At 58.3% G+C, this 25,809-nt stretch overlaps 1 protein-coding gene across 1 annotated transcript in view; it reads right to left on the reverse strand.

The window, feature by feature from the left end:
* Positions 1 to 231: 231 nt before the first annotated feature.
* The window catches only part of ENG (endoglin), a 49,795-nt gene continuing 24,217 nt past the window's right edge, over positions 232 to 25,809 (reverse strand). Inside the window, exons 3-15 of the mRNA XM_067542119.1 lie at positions 22,522 to 22,659; positions 17,366 to 17,534; positions 16,415 to 16,580; positions 15,859 to 16,000; positions 14,505 to 14,679; positions 13,545 to 13,693; positions 13,095 to 13,232; positions 11,146 to 11,184; positions 10,138 to 10,251; positions 7,207 to 7,443; positions 6,348 to 6,408; positions 3,012 to 3,107; positions 232 to 2,079 (exon numbers count right to left, since the gene is read on the reverse strand). Of these exons, the coding sequence (XP_067398220.1) occupies positions 1,961 to 2,079; positions 3,012 to 3,107; positions 6,348 to 6,408; positions 7,207 to 7,443; positions 10,138 to 10,251; positions 11,146 to 11,184; positions 13,095 to 13,232; positions 13,545 to 13,693; positions 14,505 to 14,679; positions 15,859 to 16,000; positions 16,415 to 16,580; positions 17,366 to 17,534; positions 22,522 to 22,659 (1,743 nt within the window). The 3' untranslated portion in view covers positions 232 to 1,960. The remainder of the gene's footprint in view (positions 2,080 to 3,011; positions 3,108 to 6,347; positions 6,409 to 7,206; positions 7,444 to 10,137; positions 10,252 to 11,145; positions 11,185 to 13,094; positions 13,233 to 13,544; positions 13,694 to 14,504; positions 14,680 to 15,858; positions 16,001 to 16,414; positions 16,581 to 17,365; positions 17,535 to 22,521; positions 22,660 to 25,809) is intronic.

Below are 25,809 nucleotides of genomic sequence, written 5' to 3' on the forward strand. Positions count from 1 at the left end.
GCAGGGGGGCTGCCGCACGGGCATCCCCAAGACAGCAGCGCAGGGGGCTGCTCGATGCAGCAAGTGGGGCACGGGCTGGCTTTGGCCAAGGTGGCGGCACCCGGGCTGGGCTACACAAGGAAACGCCGGAAAGGGGGCGAGTGCTGCGCGGTGTGTGTCCAGGGGCCCCCTCCCAGAGCTGGAGGGGGCTGGGCGGGGACAGGACTCAACACCACAGGCTCCAGTCAACCCAAGAGGAATTATATTTATACATTGCCGTGGTTACAGGGGGTCGGCACAAATATTTACAGCCCGAAGGCAGGTGCTGCTGCGGCCTGCCGGTGCCCAGACACAGCCCTGCCGCCAGGTGAGGGAGGGCAGCGGCCGGCGAGGCCCCGGGAGCTGTGCAGACGGCGGGCCAGGACAAAGCCTCGAAAAGCCCGGCCAGCTCCGCTGCACGCTGCCGAGGCCAGCCTGGGTGCCTCAACCCTCTGCCGCAGGCCTGGGGAGCCCCGACTCCCAGCCGCCGGCTCTGCCGCCCGTGGAAAGCTGGCCCAGCTGCTGTGCCACCCGGGCCCCTGGGCTAGCACGGGGCCTCAGTCCCTCCCCGCTGCCTTGCGCCCCTGCCCTGCCTGCCGGCTAGGGCTGTGTCCGGCACACCCACAAATACCCGCTCGCTCAGGCTGAACGCAGCTCGGCTCCCAGCTCTACCCAGCCCCCCCCTGCCCCCCGCCTGAGTCATTGTTTGGTACCAAAAAAAAAAAAAAAAATAGGTACATGGGTGAAATCCTGACCCTGGAACTGACACGAACAGCCCCGGCATGCACGGGGCGGCGCGCTAGGGTTATAGACGGAACGTACGAGCGGGAGGGCACGACCCACAGGGGCCTAGCGCTGAGTCACAGGCCTGAGTTCAGCTGCTTCTCCTGCCCCGAAGCGGGCCTGGGCATGCGGCAGCGCCTTGGCGTTCGTTGGGACGTGCTACAGGTGGATTAAAGGGGTGGGGGGAGGGGAGGGGCTGGAGTGCGGGTGTGTTTGATTGGAGCCCAGTGGGGGGGATGGGTTGGGCTCAGTCTTGGCCAGGAGCCTGTGTGTGTGTGTGTGTGTGTGTGTGTGAGGGCGCGAGGGGAGCGTGTGTGAGCCAACGGCGTCATTCCCTGACTATCCCACGCAGCTCAGCGATGCTGTGGGCGGGTAAGACATGAATTCTGCAGCAGGCGCGAAGGTGGCTGGCGGGCCTGGAAGTGAGTGGGGGGGGGCGGGTCTTTCACCCCTAGGCTGGGCTTGCAACACTAGCTCCAGCCTGGCCAGGCCATGGTCTCAGGAGATTAACCGGCTTGCCTTCCTCACGGGGCGGGCAGCATGAGCCGAGCCTGCTCCTTGCCGCGCGGGACGCTGGCGAGGCGAGGTCGGTCCCTACACCCATTCAGGCTTTGGCCCCTTTCCTGGGGCAGCCTGAAAAGGGGACAGGCCCATGGGGCGCCAGTGGGGACATCCCTGCCTCAGGAAATGGCCAGCTGTCCCCAGCTCCTCTCCCGCTGGCCAGTGAACAGCTGCAGGCGAGCGTTACAGGGATTGCGGGCACGCCGGCTCCTGGGCAGAGGCGACCGCCTGACCTAGCGGTAAAAGGCACCGTCTCCTCGCCATTCCCTGAGCCACCCGCTCTCCCACCCCGCTGGCTGCCAGCCCTCCCGCTCACATCCCCGCCTGCTGGTACCGTCCCAGGCGTGGCGCCTGGGCTGCAAGGGGAGGACGTTAAAACGCCCTGGTGCAGCTGCTCCTCTCAGCTGCGTTTGTCCAGCGGCACAGACGCCGAGGGATGGGCACCAAAGCCTGGCCCCGCTGTCTTCTCCCCCACTGATGGCCCGGGGTGGGGGAGCTCTGATGCTGGGTGCCTGCAGCGCTGCTGAGGTCCGTGGGAGGGAGCGCCCGGACAGCCCTTCTCTCCCCTGGGGCTGGGGGCTGCCGGGTGGCCTGCTGCCTAGGCCATGCTGCTGGTGGAGCAGGGGGTGCTCTGCGTGCTGCCGATGCTGTGGTTGGTGCTGCTGCTCTCGGAGGCCGGCGTGGCGGTGGAGACCGGCTGCATTTTGGCCGTGGGGCCTGGCGTATGTTACATGTCAGAAAAAAATGGAAAATATGAGGCAGGCAGGGGCGTCTGTTTCCCCTGCCCGGCCCTGGGGGCTGCTCACAGCCAAGCAGGTGCTGCCAAGGGAACAGAGCATGGGGGGGGCTCACCCTGCCCTCGCCCAATCACAGCCCTTGCAGTAGCGAGATAAGCCAATGTCCCCCGTTTCCACAGGCACTGTAAGGAAAAGGAGTGAGGGGCCAGAGATAAACCCATCATCTTGTCCCCACGGGGCCAGGCCTGGCCGGCCTCGTGAGGCAGACGATAAGGCGAGAGGCTGCCTGAGTGTGTTGGCGTCGCGCTATCGATCCTGGCCCGTGATGCTGATAAGCGGCCGGAGACAGGGACCACATGGAGCAGCTGCGCCAGTCCTTGGGAAGAGGAGCAAGGCTTCCTGCTCAGCGTGGGAGAGGAAGGCAAGAGTGCGACAGGCCATGAGAGCCCCGTACAGAGCAGGGCCTGCCCATGGCAACAAACATCAGCACGCCCAGCTGCAGGCCTCAGGCACCGGCCGGGAGGACTGTACCAACGCGAGAGCTTTGCCCTGCAGGGCAGAGGCACCCACTGGGGAGCTGGCCCTAGCGCTAGGGCTGCGGCACATCCTATGGCAGGTCTGACGCTGGAGCAGCCCAACAGCTGAACAGCAAGTTGTCAGGTGAGGATCCCTCCCCCCCGCCCAGCACACCAAGGAGAGACCAGGGCCCCTGTGGGGCAGACTAAGGCTCACCCCAGAGCAGGGCGACCAGCTGGAGCTGGGGGAATAATAGGCGCCTATGTAAGAAAAAGCCCCACGTCGGGACTGTCCCAGCTGGTCAGTAGAGCCACAATGCTGGGACCCATGGGGTGGGGGGGCGGGGGCAGAGGGAGGTGATGGGGGCAGGGCCGAGGCTGACCAGTAGATACTCACGGGTATGGGAGTAAATGCACCAGAGCGCGGCGGTGAGCAGGGTGCCGATTAAGAACGCTGCAAAGGTGATCCCCACAACTGCTTCTATCCTGAGGCCTTGATCCGCACAGGAGGCAAGCAGCCGTCAGCAAGGAGAGAGGAGCATGGAAAACAGTCAGCCCATTTCCCCAGACTAGGGTCCCTTCCGCTCCCTACGGCACAGACCTCCCGCCTCCCCCCCTCCAGGCTCCAGCCGGGTTAAGGCCCGATGGAGCCGTCTCTCTCCACCCAGCGGGCACCAGCACAAGGAGAATGTGTACAAATGTCTCCTGAATCCCGTGCACGTGTGGAGGGCCAGCAAGAGATGCAGCTTCCTCCTGCCCCAGAGCGCCACCCCCCCGCCATCCGCACAGCTCAGAGCACAGGCAAGGCAACAACGTGGTGGGAACTGAACTACCAGATCTAGCCCTGCGGGGAGGAGCCGGCTGAAAGGCCTGTGTGGCCAGGTCTGCAAGGCGCCGAGCAGGACTGGCCGCTCCCAGGCTGTGCAATAGTCTGCGAGCAGACAGCGCCAACCCCACCAGGACAGCAGGCGTGAGGGCGGGGCCCAGGGTTTCCAATGACTGGCAATTACCCACTTAACGGGCGGGGAGGAGAAAGCGTGTGTGTGACCGAGCGAAGTGTATGGGTTTTCAGGGGCGTTATCCCCTGTCCCCTCGGCATCAGGCGGACGCGCCCCTGGTCTCTGCAAGAGGCAGTCTCACAGCCCTTCTCCTCCAGCACCGAACATTCGCTTCGGGCCGCAGCTTCCGGCAAACTGCCGCCCACTGTGACCGTTCGGGCCTGTGCAGGCACCAAGGCCTGCTGTGGGGCATGGCTGAACTGCAGCGCACAGGAACGCTCCCCCGGTGCGAGTTAACCAGGAATGTCTGTCGGTTGAAGCCACACGGCGGATTGCAGGTCAGGCTGAAGGTAGTTAAACTGAACACGGGAGGGGGCTGCACCTCTTGGGCTCTTTCATGCGCCCAGGTATTCAGGATCTCTGCGCCACATCTCCAGAGCGGGCAAGTCCAGTAACACAGGGCCCCGCCGGCACACATGGGACACTGGCTCCACAGTGACTCAGAAAAGCAGCGCGCCATCACACCGCCGCTGCCGGCAGCCCCTCGCCCAGGAATGAGCAAACCCTCGCTCTGGTTTAGTTCGACTGTGCGTGCTCCCACGCTCGCTCAGCTGGGTGGCGCTGCCAACCGGGCGGGGGCGATGGGTGGGTGCAAGCTGAATGGAAGAGGGAGAAACCGGTTTGGTTCATGGAATTCTCTATTCCACCGCCCTCCGGGCAGCTTCCAGAGGGAGCCGCTCTCTTCTGCTGAGTGCCGCAGCGCCGCCCTGTGGCTGGCTCGCTGCCCCGGCTTTCGTTACCGCACCGGGGCGGTGAGACGTGTGTGTCCGAGAGCGTGATGTGCGGCATGCATTCCAGTCGGGGTCGCTTGTGTCAAAAGCCTTTCCTTGCTTTGTTGTGTGGCTGTCCTGGGGGAGCTCAGCAAACAGAGGCAGGAAGAGGGGCGCGCAGTGGGAGGAAAGCAGGAAATCATCCATACTTGGAAAGGGCTGAAGATTCATTCCTGCCTGGAAAGGGTTCAGCTGGGCAGGAAGATGGGCTGCGCGCCCGCCCCTCGTGGCGCAAGGATCACTGCGCGTTGGAGACAGCAGCAGGACGCGGCCTCAGCCAGGAGAGACTAGCACCACAAGGAAACGGCTGCTCAGGAGACACTAGGGGCTGAATTTACCTGTCCAATATCATCCCTCATTCGCTCTCGTTCCCAAGCACCTGGCATGGGCCAGGTGCTGTTCACACCCAGGCCCTGTCCCTGCTCCAGAGAGTTCAACGTCACTGTTTCTTTGCAGCATCGCCAACCCCAAATCTTCAAAAAGCATGAGCCAGCCCCCACCAAAGCCAGCCCGGGGTCTTTGCTTCGCCCGCTGGCTTTCGAGATGTTGGGGGGGGGGGGGGGGTCACATTGTCAAGCTTCTTTCTGCAGCCACCAAGGCCAGAAACGTCCTGGTTTTTTAATGAAAGCTGAGCTGGTCGCCTACATCCTGTGACTCCAGGAGCAGGTGTTTCAGACACACTCCAAACCCCACGAGACTTGTGTTAAAATGGCACGACTTGGCCATCTTGCATTTGGCTATCAGAGAACCAAATAATCCAGAGCGTTTCCCCCACACTCAGCTTCTGATTGCCAGGATTTTAGGAGGAGAATACAAATGTCTTGGTCAATAGTAATGCAAACACCCAACTGGACTAAGACATCTACCTCCAGGCAGCATCCTTCATTCAGAATGACCTGACGGCACTTTACAAACGCTAGCTAGTGAAATCACTACCCCATCAGCGCAATGCAGCGACCTCTGCGTGGGACATGGCTGCTGTTTAACAGCAACATAGGAAGGCTACACAAGAGTTTGGGACAGGAAGTAAAGGCTACTGCGTCTAATTGCCACCGGGCTCTTTTGACTGAGCCTGCTCCAAGTCGTGCTGTTTCCTCTCACTCCAAGACAGTTTGCATGGGCTCCAGCTCACATCAGACCATCGCTTCCCTTCCCTGCCCCCCACAGCCTATCATCCGGCACGGACAATTTATGCATAGTCACAGTGCAACGCTTCCTACAGGTCAGTGCTCTCTCTAGGAGCACGGCATTATCACACCAGCTACAGCAGGGAATGCAGCTCGAGGAGGAATGAGGAGGAGGAAAGCAGGAAGCTGCCAGCAATTCAATAAGAGCGCCAGTGGGACGGCTCCGTGGAAAAGCCTGGGGTTAAGCCGTGCGCTCATTCCCAGCCTGGCCCCTTTCCCGCTAACCCCCAACCAGAGCTTTGCCCTGGGGGGGACGGGATCTCACTTTCTGGAGCCTGGATAACCCAGGCGCCCGGAGATGGCCGGTTCTCACGATGGCTCCCTCCACGCTCTGGCCACACAAGCCTTGTCCATATCTCACGGGCTACAAGGCAACTCAGCCTGACCTGCCAGGCCTCTCAATCTGGGCATGGCCCCATCAGAGATCACTCATTTCCCTGCTCAACTGCCCATTCCTGCTGCACCCAACAATATTGCTCTCTGACGTGGTCTTTCACCCCGCTCCCCCTTTCGCCAGCTCCCATTCTCCAGCCGGGCAAGGAGCTAAGCCAGAAGATCCTTCAGCGACCTGAAACTCATCAGGGACCATGGGATACTCTCTGCTCCCACCCACTCCCAGTGCAGGCTGGGCTCCGGCCCGCCCCAACCCTCCTGTGCGGCTCGGCTCCAGCTCTCAGCTCTGCCCCTATGTGGCAAGACAAGGCGCTGGTGAACTCACTGGGAGACAGGCTGGTATCCTGCAGTGTCACTTCTAAAAATGCTTCTTTGATGGTGCTACCCTGTGATTGTGAGAAGAGAAACAACACCGTTAGGAGGAGAGGTACACATCTCTGCCGCGCCCAGCAGGGGAGGCCTGAGTGCCCCACAGATCCCCGCAGGGCAGGAGGGATGAGATGTCACACTGGGAAGAGACCCCGGCCTTGTGGTTAAGGTGCAGGACAGCGAGCCAGAAGACCTGGATTCGATCCTGGCTCTGGCACAGAACCTGTGCCCAGGTGAGCCTGAGGAGGGCGTTATTCCCTGCCTCATGCCTCCATTTCCCCTTCTGTAAATGGGGATAATGATCCCCAGAGCTGGTGTGCAACCTGATTCGTTCCTGCTTGCAAAGCACATTTAGACGCTTGGGCAGCAGGCGCACAGCGTGATTTCCCCTACGTGATTTCCCCTGGCAGTGGCTCCCCTGCTCTTGGGAACAAAGAGGCGACTTCACGCCCGGCTGGTGCCCCGTGCGAGGGCTAGGGCGGTGGCCAGGAAGCAGGGACGCCAGGGCTCATCTGCACACTGCCGATCCCGGGCAAACACCACCGGGCTCAGGGGGGGGCGGGCAGTGAGAGCTAAGCCCCATTAGCTCCCACACAGCCTTGTGTGTGTGTCCTGGGCAATGGAAGCGCGCTGCCCAGGCAGCGGGACACGGGAACAGATGTGTGCCTCCCAGCCCGCCCAGCTAGGGCAGTGGGAATAGCTCCCTTGCTGGGCAGATAGGCCCAGGCCCCATGTCATGCAACAAGGCCAGGGATAGCTGGTCTCCGGGGGGGGGAGGGGGTGCACGCGAAGGAGACTCCCCCCCATTCACTCACGTTGAAAGGCACGGTCACCCTGCACGACAGGGTGGCGCGAGGCGGAAAGGGGCTGCCCACAGCTGGGCTGTAGACAAAGCTGAACCGATGGAGCTCCCGGCCCAGCGTGTCCTGGGTCGGCCCCAGGACGCTCACGTCCGGCGGGATCAGGATCGGCCTACGCTCCTCGCCAGCCGCCTGCAGCGAACACTCCTTCAGTGCCAGGCGCTCTTGGGCACTCGCTGCCCGGAACGAGACCTGCAGAGGGGCAGCCGGAGAACGAGAGTCTGATTAGCGAGTCTCGGGGATTGTACCTCGCCTCGGCTCCTTAGCTGGGCTGGGAGGGAAGGAAGCCAAAGGATCCAGCCGTGTAGCGGCCAAGGCTGAGGACTGGAGGGGGCAATCCAGCCCTGATCCCCATTCATCGGTGAATACAGCCACCCCAAGGCCTGGCTGGGTGCTTCTCCGAGGCATGGGCCCTGGACGCTGTGAAGCTCCGTCCACGCTGGGATCAGAACGGGGCTACCCCACCCCTGTTCAGACACAGCTGGCGTGGCAGAGTTGTAGCAGGGTTTCTGTCACCAGTGCACACAGCAATCCGCCTGCTCCCCCAAGCTCCCAGACCCACCGTCATACAACTTTCTAGCCCACCCAGTGGTATTTGAGCCAGACGCAAATACTGGAGGCGTGTCGCCTTTCCCCCGCTCTGCACGGGATGAGCCACTCTCCAATTTCGCTTTGCTTTTCAGCTGGCCAAGTGACTTTGGGGTTATCACGCCCGACTCGCCCCTGCGGCATCACTTCCCCCTGTGCGATGTGGCAAGCCCCGTGCCGGAGTAACACGCCTGCACCATGCGCCAGGCAGCTGGACGGACGGTAGCCCAGAAGGGAGGGACAGTAAGGACGGCAGAAGCAGAATAAACCGTCATTGCCCCCAAGCTTAGTCAAAGGTGTGGGCATTAAGGGATCTGCCAAGCACTGCTGGGTGCAGTCAGTGCGTGTACAAGGGAAAGCAGAGAGCGGGCGGTGTGTGCCAGCTGCTGGAAACCTGAGCCACCGGCGTGTTGTGGACGCCAGCCCTTGAGTACCCGCCCTCCCAAGGATCTAGAGAGGCTACCTGCTCCCCCCTGGACAAGGGGTTAACTCTAGCTTAGCCCAGGTGCTCAAGGACAAAGGCTGTGGTCTGGCTGCAGGATGGTGAGAGAGGGGAAGATGCTGCTGAGTCAGGGGAACTCTGCGCTCGGTGACGGCAGGACAGGGCTGGGCCCCACAGCGGGGAGTTTTCCTCAGGGTAAGCGACTTTGCTTTCGTGCTCTACGCCTCACCCCGGCCAGTAAGGCTTTGTCGACCGCACACACGTTACTTGCCTGCCAAGTTAGTCCACCGCCTTATATCTGGGTTTCTAACCTGGCTTCAGACCATAATAATTCCCTATCCACTCAGTCCAGGACAACGTACCAGCACCCACACTGCAACGGCAGTGCTCAATACACAGCTGTGGCTGGCCTGGCTCTGATTCCCCCTGTGCGGACAGGGCCGCGCTGGAAGAGCCAGATCCAAAGACTGCCCTTGTGTTCCTGGGGCAGGCTCGTCAGCAGACACCCAGCAAGCAGATTTTGCCCAGTGTGGTTTTCTGAGACAACCCTTCAGATGGCTGATAAACGGTCGGGAAATCTAGAGTCCTACTTCCTGAGCCAGAAGAGTTCGAGCAGGAGGCTATGAGCACGTGAAGAGGCTGGAGCCACCTTGTTTGGAAAAAAGCGATCAGCCCTGATCCATCCTGACCCCTAAACCAGATTTGTGGAAGGAGGGGGCAGCCTGAACCATCTGGAATCAAAGAACACGTTCCCAGTCAATTGTCTGACATGCACTGTGTATCCTGGCTCTGAGAGAACAAAGGAAAGGAAAGGGAGTTATTTACCTTCCCAGCTGGAAGGCCCAGATGAGCTATCGGGACCCGACAGCAAGGATCAGACGCTTACAGCTGGGGTTTGGGAAGGAGAGAGACACCAAGCCGAAGGGCTGTGTTTGCAGCTGGCAGAGCCCCCTGATACGATCCCGGTTGCTAAGTGATACAGTAACATCTTTACTAAAGACCGAGGCCTGAGTCATCAGAGACCTGGCTATCAGAGACGTGTCGGGTAGGCTAGAAGGATGAGGTCCCATCCCCTGCTCCCAAGGCAGCAATGTGCTGGAAACCTTTATTACCCTGCTATACCTGTCTAACTGGGGCAATGGACCGGACCTTGTATATACACGGGGGCATGTTATGACGGGGGTCGATCCATGGCACAGTCTGTCCCCATCTAACACTGAGACACTCTCCCTAGGGGGATGTCTCCCCTGTAATCCAAGGTGTGCTGGCGGCTCGTGTAGACCGGGCAACAAGCCCTGCCAAGCCAAGTGAGTTGGCCCCAGTTAAGCCTGTAATCGTCTCAGTTAGACAATTAGCGAAGTGCACAGCCCCGCACATCTCTGCCTGAGCCCCCCCGTGCCGAGCTGCGGGACTCGGTTAATCCCGCTCTAAGCTCCTGTGGCGTTGCCAACGCACCTCACGCCTGGTTTGTGCTGGGAGCATCTACGGGGTTGTGCCAATGCCTCTAACTCTTGGTTTTAAGGCTCTACAGTAAGTGCTGGCCTGGGCCTTCCCCGGACAGAGCCTGCCAAACCGGGGGATCGTTCGACGAGGTGCACAAATAATTCCAGTCTCAGATCCCCCCCTGGGATGTCAGTCCAGCTTTCCAGAGGCAAAGAGGCGACTGCACTAACGCCCCATTCGCAAGGCATCACCCAACCTCCAGCCTCAGCGGGGAACCAACAAAGCCAAGGTGCTGGGAAGGGCTGGGCAAAGCCACTCTCCGAATGGCATGGTGCCTCCTAGCGCCTCACACGGCCTCATGAACTCAGCCCAGCCAAGCCGGGCACAGCGGCGGCAGGAGAGGTGCACGGTACCTGGATGTAAGCCGGCTTGTTGACCTCCAGCACGGTGGTAGAAGGCCACTTGAAGTCCTGGGTCCGGTAAAGCTGCAAATGGGGATTCCGTGGCAGGTCGCACTTGAACGGCACCTACGAGGGAAGGACACAGGCTTGAGCGACAGGATGCCAGCTCTCTGACAGGCTTTCCATGGGAAGCTGGAGCTCACGAGGGCTGGTTTAGCCTGCTGGACTGCAGGCATCACTATGGCATCTTAGCTGCCAGAGCCAGCACTTAGGCCTTGCGCTCCTGGGAGCCTTAGGAGGAATAGCTCAGAGACGGGAAGACAACTGCAATCCTTCCCAGCGCTCGAGTGAAGTTCTGGAAGAGGGGTGTGTTTAGTTCCCAGGGGTCAGGGCCATGCTCAGAGGGGTTAGACAAGGGGTTCCAGCCCTTGGAGGGGGCTGCCAGATAGAAGGTCTGCGGGATCAGGGCATGCCTATGGACCCTGAGATTGGGGCAGTGGGTAGATTCTGTCTAGGATCCAGGGGGCTTGAAACATGGGATCCGGAACAGCAGCGGCTTGGCGTCCCCTCACAGCACTCCTAGTGGGCCGCTGGAAGGGGGCACTTGCTGGGATCTGTGACACCAGCCAGCCTCCAGGAGGGTAGAAATCTTGTATTTATCCCCACGGCCACTGGCGATGCTCTCTGCTGCTGCACCACAAAAATTCTACCATCTCAGTCACTTCTAGCTGAGTCGCGAGCAAATTGCAAAAGCTTTCACTTCCCCTCGAATGGGTTTTGCTGTAAAACCCCTGACAGGGCGGGAGGAAGGAAGAGTGTTCTCTAGTCACTGGGATTTTCTCTGGGGCAGTGAGGAGGAGCAAAGAGTGAAAGAAAGCGACCAAGAGAGAGAGAAATCCCCTCGAATCCCAGCCTGGGACTCCTGCTGGCCAGATGGAGCTCTCCAGATAACGTTTCTCCACTCCTCCTCTCTGCTCTTGGAGATTTGGAACTTAAAAAAACCAAACACACTTCTCTTACCTCAACTTTCTCTGGAGATGAAACCTGCGTCACGATCAGCTGGTAACACAAAGAGAAAAGAAAGAACATGAGACTCTGGTGAATGGTGCACAGAACTGATGCAGCAGCTAGTTCTTTGGCTCCTGTTTCCCGAAGAGCCGTGTGTGGCATCTCTCAGATGTGGTAGCTAATAACTTGGGGTAGAAAAGGGTTAAAAGCCCAGAAGACGGTCTGGTTTCTAGCCACTTGGTTCACTATGCAGTTTTGCCTGCTGGAGCCGTGGGCGGCTGGGACACACAGACGAGGATCAGTCCTTTACTTGGGTTGCCTAAGAATGATGTGAAAAACATGGACATTTTTTGGAAGTGACTGAGTCCATTTTTGTTGCTTAACAGAAGTAATGGACGTCTGGGGACCAACCAAGAAACTGGCAATTCTGAATGGCACTAAGGGTCTGTCTTCTTCTCTTAAGGGCCTCACACCTTCCTCCAAGACAGGATCATCCACTTGGCTTTCCTTAAATACATCTGTTAATTAACACGACAGCTTGGAGCCATTTCTCTAACCCGAGGTTCTAGCGCAAAAATCAACAATGAAAAATGGCTCCTCCTTACTCAGCCAATCTGGTCCCTGAATGGAGAGATCAATATCTGCTTACTCCAGTGACAGAGAGATGCTTTCACTGCTTTTTTAACCGCTCGCAGCCCAGCAGCACCAACACAGCTCTGAGAGACGGAGTTGGAGTCTATTCCTTTTATCATGCATCAGCAACAGAACGGTTTACCAAGTTGCCGTCAGACTGCAGGGCTGGCAGTCAGATTAAAAACAGCAGCTTCTTGCTTAGAAACTGAGCATGTCTTATACAGGAGCGAACTGAGAGAAGAATCCTGTGAGCGAGTGTTTGTGGTTTGCAGGCAGAGCCCTTTGGGAGGAAGCTTTCCAGGGCAGGGGACATAGAAGCATATTTTTGACACTATATAAATAATAATCCAGTCAGCTGCTGATCATTGGAAATTCCGCCCCTTCCTCCCATCAAATTGATCTAGCTGTGCTGCATGTTGGTTTGTTCCTCAAGCTGAGTGGCTGGCGTCACTTGCCATGCATGACAGCTCGTGTGGGTTTCATTCCAGGAAAGCAATGTGAGTGTTTCATGCAACTTGCCCAAAGACCACTTTCTTTAGCAGAGCCAGAGCAGACAGACAAGGGCTGTTTAGCAGGTAACATTTCCCACTGAGTCCCTCCTTTTAGCCAAATCTGATTTTCCTACAATTACTAGGAGCTCAAAGCAGCAACGCTTGGGTTGGGATTGGGGAAGTGGCCAGGTGCAAACTCACAAACCATCTAACCACTGGGAGGCTGAAATGGAGACATCAGAAGTGGCAGGCTGAACAAGTGTTCATGAGCATGTCGCTCAAGACTTCTGGACTACGTCCTGCTACCTGGGTTATTAATCTTTAGCCTGATTTTCAAAGACGCCGAGCATCCACAGCTGCCAGTGACTGAAGTCAGCCTTACTGACGATCAGCTGTTCTGAAAATCAGGCCGGGAGTGCATTAGAAGAGGGGGGCTGGAATTAAGTGAAACACCCTGGACAGCGCCCTGAGACAAAGCCAGTGGCTAAGAGTCTGAGTCTGCTCCCACTGAAGGCACTGGAAAAACACCCGTTCACTGGGGGACAGAAAGGGGCTCAAACAGTCCCATGCTGTGAAATGGGCCAGGACTTTCCTTGATACGTGAAGGTGACCAAGTCTCAGTGAAATACACCTGGAATCTCTGAACCAAACGAGGAAGGCAGATTAATACCTCAGTGATTACGTACAGCAGGAATCTCTGCACCAGGGGAGGGGTGGGTGGGACAATATCCCAGAGCAACAGACCAGGAATCAATGTGCTGGAGGGTGGATTGTAACAACAGGCTGTTCACGGGGATAAGAACATAGATGTTAGCACTGTGCTGGATCTTCACTGACCTTATTCCTGGCTTGGCCACTACCCTCCAGTTCGGTGCCGCAGTCCCCCAGATACCTTTTCAGCACAAAGTGAGTTTTGTTTTGTTCAGCTCTGCAACGGGTGTCGAGCAATGTGATATCCTTGATGTTATTTAAAGGCTAAGAGAAAGATACCAACGTATCCATCACCTGTTACAGGCAGCATCCCAGATCCCCCCCACACCCCCTCCAGTGCCCCCTGTGTGTGGAAAACATGTTGGTCCCTCTGCTGCCTCTCTCCCCCCTCCGTAGGGACAGAGTTAAGGCAGAATCCTCAGTCCCCCAGCGTCCAGATGTCAGAGGCAGCAAGAAACCATGAGCCCAGTTCTGCAAGGGCTGAGCCCCTCCCCTCCAGGCCCTGGTCTGTACTGCCTCAGTTCTGGACGGAGTTCGCCATTCTTCCGACCCATGCTCTTTAGCTTCGCCACTCACCGGAAAGTTCATATTAATCTTCGGAAAAACTATCTCAATGGAGTCGTCTGTGCAGTTCCACAGTCGGAGCAGATTAAAAACCTCTGGGATGAAAGTGGCGGCACCGAGGGGCTGTGCGGATGTCGGTGGCAAAGTCTTCACTTCTGGTTCTATAGAAATGGACATCAGGAAAGCATTGGGCTGGAATGGCTGGGTGCCTCTGGCAGCCCAGAGAGAGGTTTCTGGTGTCTACAGCTCCCTGGGACTCAGTGAACTCACTGGGGGTCGCCCCACAAACTCAAGAGTAACCCTGAGCGCACAGGTGACGATAAAACCCAGAGGGTCTGAGCTCGTGCTGGGGAAAGGGGCTGACTGAGCTGTGGGGGGGGGAAGTTATCTTGACAGTAGCAGGGCCAGCTTCCCATATGCTGCCCCACCAATGGGCCATGACCCTGAGCTGGAGGGAGCCATCTCTTGGAGTGGGGGGGAGGGCGACAGGCCAGTCCCCATGGCCCAGCCAATCCTGGGCAATCCGGTTGAGGCTGCTAATAAGGGAAACAATTATCGCAAATTCTGATGCAGACGCTAGGTCAACGGGCCCTGGACTGAGCCCACCAAAGAGCCGTCAGATGACAGCCTCCCTCAGTCACAACTGAGCTGGGCCGGGATTGAACCAGTGACTACAGGGGTGAGAGGCTCTACCCCCCATTACCAACCCCCTGAGCCACCTAGCAGTTTTGTCTGGGGTGCCTTTAGGGTACATCTACTCTGCAATTAAACGCCCACGGCTGGCCCATGTCAGCAGACTCCAGCTTGCAATACGGGGCTGTTTAGCTGTGATGCAGGTGTCTGGGCATGGGCTGGAACGCGGGTTCTGGGACCCTGCAGTGGGGGAGGGTCCCAGAGCCTGGACTCCAGCCCGAGTCAGCTGACGTGGGCCCGCCACGGGGGGTTAACAGGCAGCGTCTACTGTAGACTCACCACATCTGTGCAGCTGGAGGGTCACGTGGCTAGCGGACGGGATGTCCGCATATGAAGTGATGTCATCAAAGCCCGTCTGGCGGGCCAAGTCGATCAGGCCCAGCTCACTGTCAGGGAGGACGCTGCCATTTATTTGCATGGGGAAGAATTTGGAGATCGAGTAACTCCCAGAGGTCTGTGGAAGGAGAAGCAGGAGGGCGCGAATGAGGAGGGAAGGAGATGGAGAAGACAGGCCGTGATGTGCTGGTGGGAGGGTGGGGGTGGGCTGCTGCATGCTGGTCTTTGAGCCGCGAGCCCTCACAGAGCTGGCTGAAGCAGAGGGGGAGGGGGGGCCTGCCACCGTTCAGCCAGGTTGAATGAGGGCGCAATCGGGTGCATCCTCTGCAGCCTTCCTAGCCCTCGCCAGCCTCAAGACGAAGCCGGCAGGAGGCCAGGAGCTCCACTTGGCGGCGTGGTGCAGCCCACAGGGATGTCCGCTTCCCACGGGACCGAAGCCCCTCTGGCAAAACGAAAGCTGTGCTTTTGCAGAACAGGGCTGCAATGCCCCCTGCTGCCCAGGTGAGAGTGGCCTGTCCCTTCGGAGCAGCCGCTCTCTTCTGGTGCCAGGAGCCCGTTGGACCCATGTAGGCCAGGCTGGTACTTGGAGAGAGAGCTCTCCAGTACAGGCAATAGCGCTGGGGAGTCAATAGGTGGCGCCAATAGCTCAAATAGATCAAAACAGGAGCGGGGGGCCAGAGACAGAGAGCCCCCCCCCAGGAAAGCGCGAATTATGCAGTCGAGTTTCCCGTATTTGGGGCAATCGCCAGGGTCAGCATGCCCGCGGTGCAACGAATGAGCCTCGCCCTGGGAAAACCTTCCTGATCACGGTGCCTCCCCTGCCGCTGCCCAGGAGAAGAGGGGAAGCGGCGTTTCCTTCCACTCTCTCTGACTTTAACCTCTGCATGGTGCTCCTCTGGTCGAGTCAGTGCTGAGCCAGTGCCCGGGGTGGCACTGTGCCGCTGGCAGGTACCACTTTTCGTATGCGCCCTGGCCAGAAGTGCTGGCGGCCTACGGCTTGTGAACATCCCAGGACGCTTTCCACAGAGATTAAGGTTGTTAAGCTCCTTGGCTTGGCCAAATTCTCCCTCAGTTACATTCTGCTTCCCTAAATGCCTCCTGCTGTTTCAGCTGGATGCAGAACGCTTCACTCCCCAGCCCAGAGTGCTCTGCAGCGTTGCTGTGAGCTATAAAACAACTGCTGCGTTCTGCCCCAGAGGTGGCTGCTTTTCAGGTGGGGTGGCCCCCTGTAGACATTTCGAGCTGAAAGGCACCATAGAAGCGAGAGCTTTTGATCAACATTTCACTGCTGCCTTACCAAGATCTTCACGGTGTTTTGTATTATATGAATGTTCCAGGTCACGCTGGGTCGGCTTTGGAGGACCAGCAGCATGTCTAGCTCCTGCAGCGGCTTTCCTTCGGGACAGACCACACTCATCTTCACCTCCACGGGCTGAGCGCTGCAACGGAAACCCCGGTACAACAGAATAAACTGGTGGGAGCGTGACCCAACATGGCCTTCCTCTGTGGCTACCTTCTTGGCCATCACAGCCAGACCCTGGACAAAGACCTCCATAGGGGATGCGGCCCCCCCCCGACCCTCCCCGCAAAGCAGGTCTCTTCTGCTAACAAAGCCCCTGCCAACTTCAGGCCCCTCACACACGGGCCTAGCCAGAGAGGGTTTCAAGACCCTCCACACCTTTCCCGGCCCCATGGACCTCCCACCCTAACCCTAACCTCAGGCCAACTGCTGGGCCAGCCTCCAGGGCAGAGCCTGCCCCACGTGCTCACAGACAGCCTCAGGTGAGTTCTGCTGGGGCAGCCCACGGCGGAGAAGGCCTTCACGATGCCAGCCTGGGCGGCACACTAATTACCTGGGCTCCTCTGGGCCCTGCTGCACGCGCAAGATGTGAGCCTCCTTCCTCCTCATCCCATTGGGGCTTGTGCAGTGTTTAACCTCTTGGACTAAGACCTCGGTCTGCAGGTACTGCCGGGCATTGAATCCAGGCTGGACGATGCACTCCTCAGGACTGGCGGTATCTGGGAGAGAGAAGAAAAATCAACCATGTTTTCCAGCGTGAGGAACTGCAGAGCTGCAGGGACCGCCAGGCCAGGGAACGGGACGGAGCAAGATGGACAGAAGAGCACTGGCGATGTCTGGCTTGGGCGGCCAGCCCCCTCACCTCCACGCTGTGACTAGAGAGACGGGGGAAGAGGGGTGTCACATTGCACCCTGGCAGAAATGGTCCCAGCGTCTACTGATTCCAGTGAGAGGGGCAGCCGCTTACACCATGGCTGAATTTGGCCCCTTACTCCCTGAGCTCCACGGGCGTCAGAGCGGTGGGTCACACACACCCACACGGCGCTGAGATTGCCAGCGGCACAATCTGCCATCGAGGCATCTTGCCTATAGAGACGCCTTCCACCCGTCCCCACTCGGCCTCCGCCGGACTCGCTCCAAACCAGCTCCGGCAGGCAGCGATGAGAAGGAACGCCTGCTTGTGTGGACGCTCAAGCTGCTGAAACGCCAGCTGGCGTGGACAGGACACTGCTGTGAGGAAGGCCACAGCACCAACAAACAAACAAACAAACACAAACAAACACCCCCCCCCCCCCCCGAAAACTGCCGGGTCTTTATTAAGCCTTCAATGAAAGTCCATTCCCGAGTCGAGACGTGTTTCACCCACGTGGATTTTCATTGTAAAAACGACCCGTTTCTTTTAACAGCCTAAAGCCTGAGCGATGGCCCGCCAAGGAGGGAGAGGGCCATGTCCTTCCCTGAGGCATCACCTCAGCCGCAGGCCCCGCGCTCTTCCAGGACCCACCTTTGCCCACTTGGAAGTGGATCCAGTGGGGGTTTTCCAGCTCGGTGAAGGATGTGATGTTCTTATAATGCTCTTTCACCTGCAGCATCAGCCTCTCACCGCTGGCGGACTCAGCCCGTAGGGGCAAATTTCTTGTCGGGATGTGCGCTCTGCTGAGAAAGCTGTTGTGCTGAGGGAAAAAAACCCAGCAACAGCATAGAAACTATCAAATATCGGGCTAGACCCAAACACCCCAGTGGGTCCATGGGAGCTGTGAGCGCTCCCCATCTCTGGAAATCAGGCCCAAGGGTGACCAAGCAACCAGAAACCAAGGCCCCGCGCAGTCACTGGCTGTAGGGAACACCCTGCCCTGGATGCCCCGCTGGCTCGGCACAACTCCCACAGGGGTGACCAGAGCCCTGCAGGCTCACCCCTCAGACGCAAGCAGCCTGGCTGTGCTTGGGTGCTGGTAAGCGGCGGGGCTGGGCGCCCGACAGGCAGGCTGAATCAGCTGGCGTGGCATGGGGATTTTCCAGGAACCCAGCATCCAGCCGGTCTGGCCGTCTGAGCTCCCGGTTCACCTTGGCCGGGTGAGCAAACGCCAGGGAGGGGGGCCGGGGAGAGTGCGCCAGAGCCGGGCTGGCCAGTCACTCCCCCCCCCCCGGACAGAGCGTGGGGGGGGGTTGAATGGAGCCAGGGGCCGCGAGCAGGAGTGGTGCCATGTTTGATCTGATAGCACTGTGCACCCTGCCCCTGCCGCCCCCATTGTCAGCCCGGTTTATTATTAGACGCAAATAGGAAGGAGGTTTATTTTGCTAACAAAGCTCATAGCCCGGCTGAGCTCGCTGGAGCCAAATCCCATCCCGGACCTTCCTCCAAACAGGCAGAGGAAACGGGAGCTTTTTCAAGTTCTGTGCGTCACTTGCTGCTCAGACTGGGCCTCCGCTCAGATCCAGGGCCAGCCAGGGAAGCCAGCCAGGGCCAAGTACGGTGCGTTGGGCTGCAGAGAAGGACCCGCCGCAGGAGGCAGCAGAACAGGGCAGGGGGGTGCAGGGCCTGAGCCAAAGGGGGAGGGGTCACTGCGGGAGGCAGCGGGAGACAGGCCAGCTGGGGGGGCAATCTGGGGGAGGGGTGAGCTGCGTGACCCCACGCACACATGGGGACAGTGTGCCAGCCGGGGAAGGAAGGAGGTGCTCTGCCGGGGGCAGTCATTCTGCCAACACAGCCCACTGGGGCGTCTCCGGGAGCAGGGTGAGGGGCACAAATGGCCGCAGCATCTGTCCCACACGGAACAGTGGCCAGAAGCCACTTCCTGGTGTCAGCGAGACACCCACGGAGCTGCGGGGGGGACGACGCTGCGGCGCTAATGTGCAGGGAGGTGGAGATCTGGGGGATTCAGGCCCTGGATGCTGCTAAGTCCTCTCCAGCAGGCAACGCTTATCCCGGGACGCAACACCGAGCTTCGGACGAGCCCCATCTTTGCCTTGGGAATGGACCAGGCTGCCCCAGGGGACTGGGATTTTAAAACCATTTGCAGACAGAGGATCTCACAGGCTAATACTCTGTTAACACACTGCTAATACTCTGACAGTGCCTCTCCCGACTCAGACAGACAGAGGGAGGCAGAGGGACACCTTATGGAGCCAGGGACACATATGGGGAGACCCCTGAGAAGAGCGGGCCAGGACCTCCCAAGCAGACCATGCCTGCAGCACGCCAAGCTCCAGTTCAGGCTGGCGGGAGGATGAACCCAGCTGTTCTCTTCTTCCTCTGCCATTCCTCATGCGGCCCTTTGAAGTTCCACATGCCCCAACGCTTCGGGGCAGCTGCTGCTGTCTGGGTCTGGGCTGGCTTGCCTCCCAATAGGAGGGCAGGGGCCCAAAGGCCCCGCAGGGGGCACTGCTAACAGGAAGGCAGCTGTAGAAAGGGGATGGATGCAGCTGGATGAGGGGCCCTGGCAGTTAGTGCTTCCTGAGGAGGAAGAAGCGAGGGAGCCCTGAGAGCAGCTGGGCTGCGGTGGCCTGGCGGCCAACCCTGCTAGCCACAAGCAAGATGAGCGGAGCCTTTGCGAAGCATCAGGGTGTCCTCCGCAGCGAGCCCCAGCTCAGGGCTGTTCCGACAAGTTCCCCCGAGCGCCCTCCTGGCCCAGGAGCCAGTCGCGCGTTGCCACGCTTTCCTCAGGGGGTCCCCCCGGGCTGTGCAGGTGCCTGTGTCCTGCTGGGGAAGCGGGTGCTGCACTGGGGAGCGCTGAGGGTGGGGGAATCTAGGCCTGTGTTTTCACATTAAACAGCCGTGGGAAAGGGATGCAAGACAGCGTGGCCAACCGAGGCTGGGCGTAGGGGGTTGAGTCCTAGAGGAAGGGGGCTCAGGGCCTGCTACTGACTGCACGGGGCTCAGGAGCTGCCAGCATCGGGACCCACCGTGGAGTGCATGGGACTCCGGGCTCATCGCTAGATGTAGCGCACTCAGGGCCCCCCTTCCCACCTGCTGGGTGTATGGGGCTTTGATCTCCCCCTCTCTGGGTCTAGGGGGAGTCAGGGCCTCTCTTTCCCTCCCCTGTAGGGTATTAGGGCCCTGGTCCCATGAGAAAAGTGGGGGCCTTTTCAACTCAGCCTTTATTAACCACAAAATGCTCCCTGAGTTGTGAAGCCACCTCTGGCACCAAACACAAGCTGTGCCAGGGCTGTTGATAAATGGCCTGGCCACTCCCCTCCCTGCTGCCTAACCGCCAGTGCGGCCCTTACAGTCCTTGCTTCACCTCCTGTCCCAGCTCCGCATTCCTTCCAGTCCCCGGCCCGGCCCCAGCGGCTCCTGGAGCACTCGCAACTGCTCCGGCTGCGGAGGAAGGAGGAGGACGAGGGGTGCAGGATTTGGCTTCTCAGCTGGGCTGTTTCCTCAGTCACGTGGAGGCAGCGCACATGTTTCTGATGGGATCACATGCCACCTCCAGCCCCTGTTGTTTGTTATCAATACCAATGGGTCCTGGGGGGGCTTGGTTTGTAATTTCTTCCAGCTGTGGCAGGAGCCAGCAGCTAACGGGCCAAGAACTCCCCCTTCCATGGGGCCCATTGCACAACCCTGCCAGAGGAGCTGAGCTGAGCTGCCCTCCCAGATGCCTCCAGCTGTTTGCTTCCAGTTCTTGCCAGAAAAATCGACTGACAGACGAAGACAAACAATGGGACACAGGAGCCAGAAAGACCGAGACAAGAGAGAGAGATTTCCTTCTCTCCTTCTTTCCCGCTCTCTTCCCCTCCCTCCGATCCAGGGCACACTTTGGTGTTGTTTTAGTAACATATCCCTCCCTGTAAGGGATTTATTGTCCCCAGCTGTCCTCCCTCCCTGTAAGGAGAAGGGAGCTGGTGTGGAACTAGTCAGGGACCGGAGTCCCAAGGGAAGCAAAGTCAGATATTGGGGGGTTAGGGAGTCAAGGCACCAGCACATGTTAGTGACAACAACATTCATGTTACTGACTGTAGCCATGGAGTGAGGTAGTATTGTCTAGTGAGCAGATCCAGAACTCCAGAGTTCTTTTCAGAGCGGGCTCTTCAGATTGCAAATCAACAGCTCTATCTAGCTAAGGTGCTTATATGTCCCCCACAACGTGCCTCACAATCTCGGATTTATCCTCACAACACCCCTACGAGGCAGGGCAGTGCTGTTATCCTCTATTTGCACATGGGAACTGAGGCACAGAGAGAATAAGTGACTTGCCCAAGGTCACACAGAAGGTCTGTGGCAGAGCTGAGACCTGAAATCAGGTCTGCTGAGCCCCAGGCTAGCCCCCTAACCACGGGGTCATCCTTCCAAATGTCTGTCCCTATCAGGCCACAGTAATCCACACACACACAGATTCTGAGCATTTTGTTGTCCTGGCCAGTTGGCAGAACCAGCCCCACTTCTATTCCTGCCTCTGCCACTGACATGGCCAAGATCACGGAACAGCACAGAGTGTACTCACTCTAGGGACACCCAACACCCAAGATACACATTTTCCAGGGGGTGGGGGTCAGGGGAAATCAGCACCTGCACCTAACACTTCACCTCCAGCCTGCCTCTAGTTAGAACATGAAGAAGAAGAAGGTTGGATCTTTCTCTCTTTGAATGCACTGTCCTTCACCTGCCTAGCTGAATCGGTCACAGTGACATCTGCTCCTTTTCTTGGCTGGGGCAGCCTTCACAGCCCTACAGGGAGCCCAAGGGGTCCCCATTTTTCATATATTTATGTCCCTGAACCTGGAGGCCCTGTACTGTGGCCACCCTCCTTTCAGCCAAGGAGGACTGGAGAGGCAGCGTATTCTAACGCATAGGGCACTGGACTGGGAATAAGGAGACCTGAGTCTTATTCCTAGCTCTGACACTGAGCTGCTGGGTCACCTTGGGCAAGTCACTCTCACCCTCTGTCTTGTATATTCAGACCGCCGGCTCTTCCAGGCAAGGACTGCCTCTCACTCTCCGTGTGTACAGTGCCTAGCACAATGGGGCCCTGAGCTCAGCTGGGGCCTCTAAGTGCTGCCATGATAACAAATCAATAATGAAGATACAGAATGCTGCTCTTTAACCACGGAGGGCCAGACCTTGGAGATGTGAGAGGCTCCACCTCCCCCACCATGGGCTGAGCTTCATCCGATTCCCTTCTGACCGGGGGACAAGACCTAAGAAGGAGGCTCCCCCCCAGCAGTACGCAGTGCTACTCCGAGACTATCCCATTTGCTAGTAGGAGGTGGGGTTCCAGCTTCCATTCTCCCCCCTCCTCTTCTAGCAGCTCAGAACTGTCTCAAGCAAATTCCTTGTGAGTGAAATTCTCCAGGTGCGGTCTCAGCCCAGTCTGATGTGTTTTTGTGGGGAAAGTCTGAACTAAATCCGACTTGCCCTCGCGAGCTGAGTGTGGCGCTCGTGAAGTATCCTTCCCCTGCTGTTCTAATCAGACATTCCATCTTCGCATCGGTCAGCAAGGGCTGGCTCAGACTTTACTCAAACATGCTCAGAAAATTCTCCATGGAGCAAGACTGAGCCTGGAAAACATCAGCCCCAACGGAACTGGTTTGAAAAAGTTCCGAGCAAGCGAACGGGAGTGGGAACACATCTGGTATTACGTATGACTGTCCCGTGTGTTCGGGAGTTCTGCGCAATGCTGCTAACACGTTTCTGGGTGTAATGCAGGGTTGTACAATACTCACCGTGACATAGGTCAGGTCGAGAGCCGCCGAATGAACCGTCACTGCACAATACTTGTCACAGATGATCACAAACAGCACCTTCCGCTCAGGTGGGGCGGTTCTTCCCGCAGACGACACATTCAGTTGGAAGCTCCCTATCTGGAGGAAAGAATGGGGATCATATCACTCCTGCTTACTGTAGACAGGTGCAGTGAAGTGGAGAGAAAGCGGGCTGGGCCTGAGTTGATAGCAGGGGAGAGGAAGAAACCTCACATCCACATCTACACGAGCCACGACTCTGTCAGAACATTGGCCGACCACACAGGGCAGACAAGGGCTTTTCAGCTGAGGCTACTTTTGCTGCAGATTAAGCTAAAAGTAAACATCCACTGCAAGAAACAAATCAAAAGTGTATGGCTCGGTCCCATTCTGCCTCTGGGCTGGGCACCTCATGGCAGCTGCCCCGGACCTAGGCAGGGACGGAAGAGGCCAGATCCGTTCTCTGGGGTCGCTGGAGGAGAGAAGGAGACCTTGACTATGCTCAGCTGATGCGTGTATGACCCAATCCCTGTTGTTAGAGGCCCTCAGTTAAGTCTGCCCCTCTGTGCTATCTTGAACTGGACCCCGCAGTACCCCCACACTCTCCATTTACCCTGCCGTGCAAAGAGCGCAAACTCTTTCTATTACTAGAGTCAGGAGAACCTTTCCCGACTTAGAGCTCCCGTTCAGGTCAGAAGCAACTGAGAAGATCCAGCGGGACTTGTTAAGATTAGGTGCCAGGGGGAAAGATCTTCACAAAACCCCCTGCGTGTTGGCACGGCCTCTCTCCTTGGGCTACCACAGTTAGACAGCAGCTAAGAGGCAGCTAGGGAGCGGAGCGAAGGGGGTTGATGTCACAAAGGAAGAAAGTCTAATTTGGGCTGGATTTACTGGCAGAGCAGGGAAGATCAGGACCCAGATTCTCAAGTCCCATGGGCCGGGAGTTGAGTCCTTGGCTGGCGCAGGAGGGGAACGTGTGAGTTTGACTGGCGAGCCACGAGAAAAAGGTCATCACGCTTCTCCTCCGAGGGGGGGGGGAATGGAATGTGCCTCCCAGGTGGTTTGATTTCGTTTCAGTGGAAGCGCCGGTTGCTGTAAACAGTGCACAGACACGCACAGCTGCCCCGGGAAGCCACCACCCCACCTTGCCTGGCGCATCCTATGTCAGCTCAAACAATGCGGCTGCACCTGCAGCCCCTGGGAGCTCCCCAGTCCCAGGCCCTGCCAAGGCAGGCGTGCTGTTTACCGCCACGCAGTGCGGAGCTGAAAGCAGGAGTTTGCCGGGAGTTTCAGGCTCTGTGCAGCCCTTCCTGCCTGACGCCCCCTCCTACAATTTAAACCAACACCTAACTCCCTCCACAGACGCCCTCCCAGTGCAGGGAGTCCGAGGCACGGCAGTCAGGAGAGCCGTTCCGCCACCTTGGATGGGAACCCCACGTTTGTCTCAACCAATCCCAAAGCCCGGGGATGTCCCAACTTTGCCCACCCAAGCGCCACCGCAGCAGCTTGCCATGAGCACAAGAGCCGCAAGCAATACAAATGAAGCAGAGCAGACTGCAGTCACCCACCTTCCCCCTGGGCCTGTGGCCTGGAGAACCTCGCTCGCCTCCGCTCAGATGAAGGTGAAGCACTGCGTGCTCCGTGAGCTGCATTTCCGAATCAACAATTAAGGCAGCGGCGAGCCACGCTGCAGCCTGCTAGTCATGCTTTGGCCACTCTTGAAATACATGCAGAATTCGCACACACACACCCCCCAGCCACCCCTCCTCTGTAGACATAGATTCACGAGCTCAGTGGCCATCTAGTTCTGCTACCTCTTTAGTTTCAAGACAGTCATGGGGTCCTAAGACACTGAAAACTTCTGTGCCAGTCTTGGGTGCTTCGAGTTAAACCGGGCTTTAGGCTCCAAACTTCAGGTACCAAGTTTGGAAACTGCCCTGAAACTGTTCCCCCCAAATACCAAGCTGCTACGGACAGGATGGAAAACCGCCATGAGTTCACCCCAGTGATGGATGGACTGGACTAACAGAGAGGCCCTCCAGCAGCTCAGCACCTTCTCCCTACGCAGGGCACTGACTCAGGGCAGAGCACCCCCTACCAACTCATTCAAACCGCTTCCTGCCAGAGCCGGATTTTCCCTAGAAATCCCCCCAGGCTGACCCTGCTCTGACGAGCTGGTGGCGGTTGGGGTGCAGGCTCTGTGATATAGGGCAGAGCTTCCCGCACAGGGTGGCTAACATCGTAGTTCAAAAATACAGGGCTGTTTTCCTAGCCGGTGTATGGAGGCGGAGTACCCTGTACCCATGGGGACCAGGAGTGGGGTGCCCAGTACCACAGGGGCTGGGGGTACTAACCACATGGCAGCGGTGGAAACCTTTCACGCTCTGCAGCAATCAGGCAGCCTGGGCTGTCGGGACCCAGCTCCGGGAGCGAATAAGTGCCAGGGTCGGGAGGGGAGTGGAGAGATACACCTGTGAGTTCTGGACCCCCCCCCCCGGACAGGGCCCCCGATGAATCCAGCCCTTGAGCGTGGCCCCGTCTGCTTTCCCTGCACAGGCTCTGTCTGGCAGGGCAACTGGACAGGGCTGGGTGCCCTGGAGCTGCGCTGATGGACCAGGGTTGGGAAGCAGCTCTGCCTGGCAGGGGGGCCCGTACTCCCGGGGCGTGGCCTCCCCACTTGCAGAGTCTCTGCCAATGTGCCCAGCAGAGGAGCACAACTGCTGGGTGGTGGTTGCTGTGGGGGGGAGGGGGGGCAGAGGCGAGCAGGGAGCCTGCTCCTGGCAGCCAAGAGCAGAGCCCTGCATGCCTCCCCCGGCGGACAGAGCCCCCTCCTGACTCCAGCCTTTCGGTGTGTTCCCACCAGGTCTTTGTGGCCCCCTCCCACCGCCGATAACCTCATCGCACCCCCTCCACACCCCATAGTTTGGGAACCTCGGCGCTATAAGGTACATTGGTTCATGGGACTGATTCAGCATTACTACACCGTCTAACGTCACCGACTGTACAGCACTGGAAGGGACAGGCATAATCAAACGGGCTGTGCATAATGAGAATCTTTGTAATATGCTGAAATCCAGGAATAAAAGGCAGGCACCCTGGGCTGACTTAGCGAGGGACAGGCAATCTTCTATTTAAATAAGGGACGTTCCTCGTAATACCGGCCCGTTGGCAACCCTATTAATGCTGCACAAACACATGCCCTGCCTTTACCAGCTGATCTTATCAGCAGCTACTGGAAATCAACTGCCAAAAAGTCTGCACCAGTCTCTT

This window comes from Emydura macquarii, unplaced genomic scaffold (assembly GCF_026122565.2).
Source record: "Emydura macquarii macquarii isolate MOO-44397 ecotype Brisbane River unplaced genomic scaffold, CSIRO-AGI_Emac_v2 contig_691, whole genome shotgun sequence".
Lineage (NCBI taxonomy): Eukaryota > Metazoa > Chordata > Testudines > Chelidae > Emydura > Emydura macquarii.